We start from the raw sequence: 6,686 nt of genomic DNA, 5'->3' as shown, positions 1-6,686 counted from the left end.
AAATCTCTTGGGTGGGCCTGCGGGAGAACCAGGAGACATAAACAAGCAACAGTGATGATGGCTACTGCACCTACACTCTCACTTCTCTCCTGCAGCAGGCACAACGCGAGAGCACTTGGGCTTGGCCATGGCTCTCAAGGTCCCCTTCTTCATTGTCATCAGCAAAGTTGACTTGTGTTCAAAAGCCACCGTGGAACGGACAGTGAAGCAGCTGGAAAGAATCCTGAAGCAGCCAGGCTGCAACAAGCTCCCCCTGCTTGTGAACACAGATGATGATGCTGTCACAGCAGCACAGCAGTTTGCACAGTCTCCCAAGTAAGGGACAATTTCTTTCTTCTGCCGGGAGCAGGCAGTTCACACTGGGCTGCTGTGCAGAGCAGGGGAAGGGCAACCACGGGGGAGGCGCCTGCCTCTTGAACATCTTGGCTCCTCATTACATTTCTTACCTTTGCATTCTGTAAGGCGGCATTTTCCCCTCCTGGGCCTCCTCTGGGCTCTGGGAGCAGAAGGTGCCCAAGGCTGCACTGGAATTACTTTTCTAGGTGGGAAAGGTAGGTGGGTTGGCAGAGGATTGGTGCCTCAACCAACCTTTGAGGCAAGGGTTACCACAGAGTACCTAGTCTGTGAGACCTCCTGCTCTGACCACTTATCACTGTAGTCTCTGTCGTCTCGCTGGACTCAGTACTGTTTCAGAATCCCAGCCACCTTCTGCAGCTGTGCTCTGGCTTCTGCTTATTCCTGTCTGTTTGTGTCTGACAGCATCACCCCAATCTTCACACTGTCCAGTGTTTCTGGGGAGAACCTGGATCTCTTAAAAGTCTTCCTCAACATCCTCCCTCCACTGACCAACAGTAAAGAACAAGAAGAACTAATGCAGCAACTCACAGAGTTTCAGGTGTGTAAGGGTTGTTTTCCAGTTCTGGTACTGCAGTCATTGCTGTGACATGTGACAAACATCTGGGGGCTCAGGACACCATGGGAAGGGAATTCCTAGACTATCGGGAGACATTAGAGAAAGGATTTCCTCCTTGAAAAAAGCCTGTTAGGCTGGGCTCGGACCTAACCAGAGATGCCCATCTCAAGGATAAGACTGTTTCTCTGGCTGCCTCTTAAAAGGCAGAGGTTCCTCTAACGGGAAGGTAGCGGGAACTGATGAGAGCTCCAAGATGGTGTGTGATGGCCAGCAGAGAGCTCATCTGCCTCCACACAAGGGGTGGCCACCTTGTTCTCACTATGGAGTGCTATTTCACTGAACAGCTTATTCTTGTTGCCTTGCTGCAGGTCGATGAAATTTATACTGTGCCAGAGGTGGGGACTGTTGTGGGAGGCACTCTGTCAAGGTAAGTGAGGCCAGGCAGGCAAGAGTGGATGTGAATGGTTGCTGGAGTTCCCATAAGGTTAGTCTCACCTGCTGCAGATGGAACCACTGCAAGGCTCGGTCCTGACTGCTGCCAGATGGCTGAACCAAGTGAGCAAAAAAGCCCTACAGGGTGTTGAGAGGTGCTATGAGCAGACCATAGGTCATGTGACGGCACGCAGAGTCAGCTCTCAAGTTGCTGGATTGGTGATGTGACCTGTAGCACGCTGAAGGAAGGCATGCTGGGACCCAGAGTTGACGGAGGTTAGCCGTGATCCTAAGGTGTTGCTTTCCTCCTTCCTCAAGCAGGAGGAGGAAGTGCAGAGGGCGCGTCCTCCAGTCCCAGCAGCGGTTCACTGCATGCTACCGCATGAGCAGGCAGCTGTCCCTCAGTACGTGGGGAGCACTTTGGGTACCAGCGCATCCACGCAGAACGGGCGTGAACTGCAGTCTCTCCAGCAGAAACAGTGCAGCGTGGCAGAGCAGTGGGGACAGAATGGCCCCTGTCGGAGGGATACCTGATACTGTTAGGAGTGATGGTAGCTTTTGCTCCTACTGTAGGAAATTCCTGTCCCCAACAGCTTTGCATCCCTGTTAGCTGGTTCCAGGTAAGAGGCCAAGGACACTCACCTCCTTGGACTGAGGAGTTTGTGCAGGTTGATCTTGGAGGGTGGAGTTTCTTCCATGTCTCCTGATGAATTCTGTCCTGCTTTTCTGCCCTGGGCAGTGGCATCTGCCGAGAAGGGGAGAACCTGGTGGTTGGTCCTACTGATGATGGGAAGTTCCTTCGGTTGAAAGTGTGCAGTATCCAACGCAACCGCTCTGCCTGCCGTGTGCTGCGGGCTGGGCAGGCAGCCACGCTGGCCCTCGGACCCTTCGACCGCTCCCTGCTGCGTAAGGTGAGTCTTACTTCTGCCACATTCTTCACTGGTCCAGCGAGCAGGACTGGAGACTTCCCTGGAGATCCCTCATTGGTAGTGTGGGAATGAAATAGAGATGTTTGCAGGAAACTTGCTGGAAGGGCAGAAAATAGCCAGGCTATGGAGTGGGATGAGTGCAGAGCTGAGAATGGGATGCAAGCCCAAGTCTGAAAATGGAAATATCTTTGTGTTTTGGGGGGCTATTCAGAAGAAAGGGGACTGGCCCTAACTGGTCTGAGCTTTGGGTTGTTGTGCAGGGCATGGTCATGGTGAGCCCAGAAATGAACCCCACCATCTGCTCAGTGTTTGAAGCTGAGATCGTGCTGTTGTTCCATGCCACGACTTTCCGGAAGGGCTTTCAGGTGACGGTTCACGTGGGGAATGTGCGACAGACTGCTATTGTAGAGAAGATCCATGGAAAGGTAGGTGAGGCAAGGGGAGGAAGTCAGACCTCCCTCTGGGGCTTGTTGGGATTCTGCCATGCCTCCTAGTAAAGCTATGGGCTACGGATATCTTGAGTAGCTCTGTCTCTTCCTAGGAGGACGTTCCATCCTTTTATCCTGCCCATTTGATTTTCTTCCCAACGTGTTAAACGAGTCCCTCCTGCATTGTGGACTACAGCAGGACTGTGAAGGGAGGTGAACTCTCCATTGCCCAGAGCTTGTGTCTTCCTGTCCCCCATTATGCATATGATAATGGGACGGGCTCAAGCCATGCAGGCGAAGGGAGGCAACCTGCTCATTGCTTCATCTTCTTAGCATCCACATGAACCTCTCCTGCATGCACTGGTGTGGTAGATGGATCTAAGCTCTGCCCTTTTTCTTTCCAGGATAAGCTGCGGACAGGAGAGAAGGCAGTTGTCCGTTTCAGGTTCATCAAGCATCCTGAATACTTGAAGATCGGAGCCAAGCTACTTTTCCGTGAAGGAGTCACCAAAGGCATTGGGCATGTCACTGACCTCCAAGCCATCACCACCAAAGAAAAGGGTCTGGAGGAGGCCCTGGGGCCTGGACAGCTGAGCTTCTGACTACCAGTAGGTCGAAGAGATCTCCACTCACCAGCAACTGGGGAGAATGGAAGCTCCCATGGCTCTCGGAGCGATGCCCGGAGCTGCTGCTCTCCTATTCTAGCATGGGTGTTCCTCCACCGCACTGTGAGGTGGAGCCTGCGAGAGTTTCTGGCGTTCAGTGCCGTACACGGGGCAAGTTAAGCATGTTCTCCACGTTGCCTGCAGCTTTTGTTGCCTGGCCCTGTTTCAGAATAGATCAGAGGCACCTGCAGGCATAGGGAGGCAAGTTCTGGCTTTGTTTACTGTTTAAAAATTACTGGTTGGGAGGAGCAGAACCCTTGAACGCTAGCAGAGAAGGGATGTTTTTCCATCTCCAACACAAGATCTGGTCCCGTTTCTGTTCTCTAAGCACTGGGTTGTTAACAATCCTCTCCTGAGTCAATCTGCAGCACACCCCTCTGGGCAGGGGATGGAAGAGACTCTGCTACTCACAGCAGGGGCTTGGTTGAACTTCTCAAGATGCATTCAGGACACTTTTTAACTGTTTTAATCTTGGTTGGCTTTAATCTGCTGTGTGTCCATTTGAGTGTTGGTTTTGCATTACTCTTATCTGAGTGTCTTACTGTTGGACAAGTGTCGTGTTCCCCCCTCTCATGTACGCACTCCTTCAGCATCCTGCTGTCTGACTCCTGGGAAGCCGTGGCTGCTCCGAGTGGCACAGCCTCCCAAAGTAACAGTGTGAAGGCACAGTTTGCACTCGCATCTGTTCCTGCAGCTGGGCAGGAGGCTGTTCTGTAGAGCAGAACGGGGCCGGGGCCTGTGCTGGCATGCGCAGGTTGTTTCCACGGACGTTTGGCTGCGGGTGTCACCTGCATGTTGGCAGCAGTGGTTTGTAGTGGGGCACTCTGGTGTGGCTGTTGCAAGGCTCAGCCCAACTTGCTCCTCAAGTGCTTGCCTTAATGTGTGAGGAGGGCAGGCTGTTACACAGAACCAGGTGACTTCTAATGTTTAGTTCAGATTTGGCAGTGGCGTGATTTTATTTCTGTTTCTCCTCAAGAAAGACTTCTTTCCCTTGCCACTGGGGTTGATTGTCAGAGGAAAGCTGGTGTTGCCAGCAAGGTCTCTGCACAAAGAGTGGAGCACGTTTGTCTCCCACTTGCTGTTGTGCAGCTTCCCTGTGCGACCATTAGTCCAGGTGACTGGTGGCCTGGAGGGTGCAGCAGGGGTTGTGTAGCTGTACATAGGCTTTTGGTTTTATTGTTGATTGTTGGACTCAATGTGTCACCTGTGAGCAACAGGCTTTCAGCCTGCCCTATTGCATGGCATGGTGGCCTGCCAGCCCTGACTGAAAAGAAGGGCGAGGGCCTGTGATAGCACTTGGATACCCAAACAGCCCCTCTGCCATTCTGAGAGCAAGTTCTGCGTCTGGGCTGCCGGCACAGGCAGCACCTGCGGGGCTGAGCAGCCCATGCTGATCTGTGGGTGTCACCAAGTGTCACTCTCCACTGGCCTGGGCAGGTGGCAACTGCATCCTGCGAAGGGCACACTGAAGCAGTGGGAAGCCAGTGAAATGGTGGTGTGCATGAAGGGCTTCAAAGGCAGTTCTGTAGTCGCAGGAGTGATCTGTCCCTTGTGGGGAGCACTGACCCAGCTGAAAGTCTGCTACTTCTCTGTCAGCCCAGCAGTGACAGAGCAGCTGCTGGCTCAGGGGCGCTGCTCAAGCAGGACCCCTCTTTCTTCCCATCCTGGCAGTGGTCTGGGTGTTACGGTGACATGGTCTTTCACCCATACATGCAAGGACAGACTCAGCTGCCAGCAGGCTCTTCCCTTTGGTGCTAGTGGGTCACAAAGAAAGCTGTCTGGGGGGGAGGGGTGAGACTCTAGCTGTTTGCAGCAGCCCTGGTGTTGTCTGCCCCAAAGAGGGCATGGGATGCTGTGACCTCCGAAACAACTGATGGCTGGTCTCATCTTGTCCCTGCCATCTGTGGTATGACTGTTCTTGGTGCCATGCTCTTTGTAATTGCTGTTTTCTTCTCTTGAATTTTTCTAATGCTGGGGGTTGTCCTGTTCCCCAAGCATCTATATATAAATGTACAGAATAAAGATGTTTTATTGTTTGCTGGCTGAGTTGTACAATAAGCAAGGGTGGAGCTGGGTCACGGTTGGAGGTGGCTGCCCTTCACCTCTTCCTAAGCTTCCAGCGTTCAGCCCTATAAATACCATCCTGTGGTGCGCACTGCTGTTTACAGCCATGCTCTTCTGGCTTATCTGAGCAAGCCTGGGTGCGCAGCCTGGGGTGACAGGCAGCCACGTCACCCTGAGCCCAGCACTTTAGGCTGTTGTGGGCGGGAACAGGCTCTGGGGAGCGCTTCCTCGAAGCCACACATTCCCCCAGAGCCTAATTAAAGGGATGCTTTTTAGGGCACACATATAACCAGTGGTTTGTCTTTAAAATAGTTTAGACCTTATCAAGGGGTGTTTGCTCTCCATGGGAACAGGTTTTCTCTTGGGACAAGCAAAGACAGAAAGGCTTACCTGTGGAGGTGACTTGTGAAGGATTTGCCTGTCTCAACTTGTTTTTGTGTCAGGTAGTGGCACCTGCTGAGCGCACTTAGGAAATGAGACACACTGCTGTCACAGAAGCATGAGGCAACCCTGCCAGTCTGGTTGCTACTTCTCTCTACGTGAGGACTTTAGGAAACTTGTCACTTTGCAGCATGAGGGCTGTCATTAATGGGAGTGACTCCATAATTCCTTCCTCTGCTTACCAGCAGAGCTGCGCACACCAGAATGAGCTTCTCGTGCTTTGTGGAATGTCACAACACTGTATCGTGAAGTGTTAGACCCTCACTGACGGTCATGTAGCAGCTTCCCAGCGCAGGCTGTCTGCTGGGAGGAGAGCAGCTCAACAGCTGCAGGTAGGATGGTGCAGTGCAGAAAAGAAAGGGAAATGGCACATGCAAAACCAGCTGCATTTTGCATCATTATCTGCTGCCTGGAAGGCACTCCCATCCTGCTCAGGAGGGGGAGCCTGCAGCTGATGAAACGCTCTGCGAAATGTGTCACCAAACCCCACCCAGTGCTGCCTTGACGTGGCACGTCCCCTCCCCCTCCCCTAAGAGCCCAGTTCAAATTACTGGCAGCAGCACTTCTGGTAGAGGCCAGCGGGCTGCAGGCAGCTAGCGGTGTAGCCTGGGAAGCTGAGCCCTGCCAGGCAACTGAAGCCAAGCACATCTCTTGCCCTGGAGCCAGACTTGTCCGCTTGTGCTCTGCTTTGCTGGCTCTGCTGTGAATTGTGGAGCACTGGGGCAGCGGCTGTGAACTGCAGCCCCGAGGGCTGAACAAGTCATTCAACAGAGCACAGTCCTGCCATCCAGTTGCATGTAGCATCACCCAGGGT

General features: G+C 53.1%; 1 protein-coding gene across 1 annotated transcript in view; it reads left to right on the top strand.

Moving 5' to 3' along the window:
* The window catches only part of GTPBP2 (GTP binding protein 2), a 6,357-nt gene extending 3,053 nt beyond the window's left edge, over window positions 1-3,304 (top strand). The window contains exons 6-11 of the mRNA XM_010135993.1: window positions 96-315; window positions 760-895; window positions 1,282-1,340; window positions 2,085-2,256; window positions 2,535-2,699; window positions 3,107-3,304. Coding sequence (XP_010134295.1) covers window positions 96-315; window positions 760-895; window positions 1,282-1,340; window positions 2,085-2,256; window positions 2,535-2,699; window positions 3,107-3,304 — 950 coding nt within the window. The remainder of the gene's footprint in view (window positions 1-95; window positions 316-759; window positions 896-1,281; window positions 1,341-2,084; window positions 2,257-2,534; window positions 2,700-3,106) is intronic.
* Window positions 3,305-6,686: the final 3,382 nt, after the last annotated feature.

This window comes from Buceros rhinoceros, unplaced genomic scaffold (assembly GCF_000710305.1).
Source record: "Buceros rhinoceros silvestris isolate BGI_N320 unplaced genomic scaffold, ASM71030v1 scaffold18785, whole genome shotgun sequence".
Classification (NCBI taxonomy): domain Eukaryota; kingdom Metazoa; phylum Chordata; class Aves; order Bucerotiformes; family Bucerotidae; genus Buceros; species Buceros rhinoceros.
This window is presented reverse-complemented; position numbering and strand designations above follow the sequence as displayed.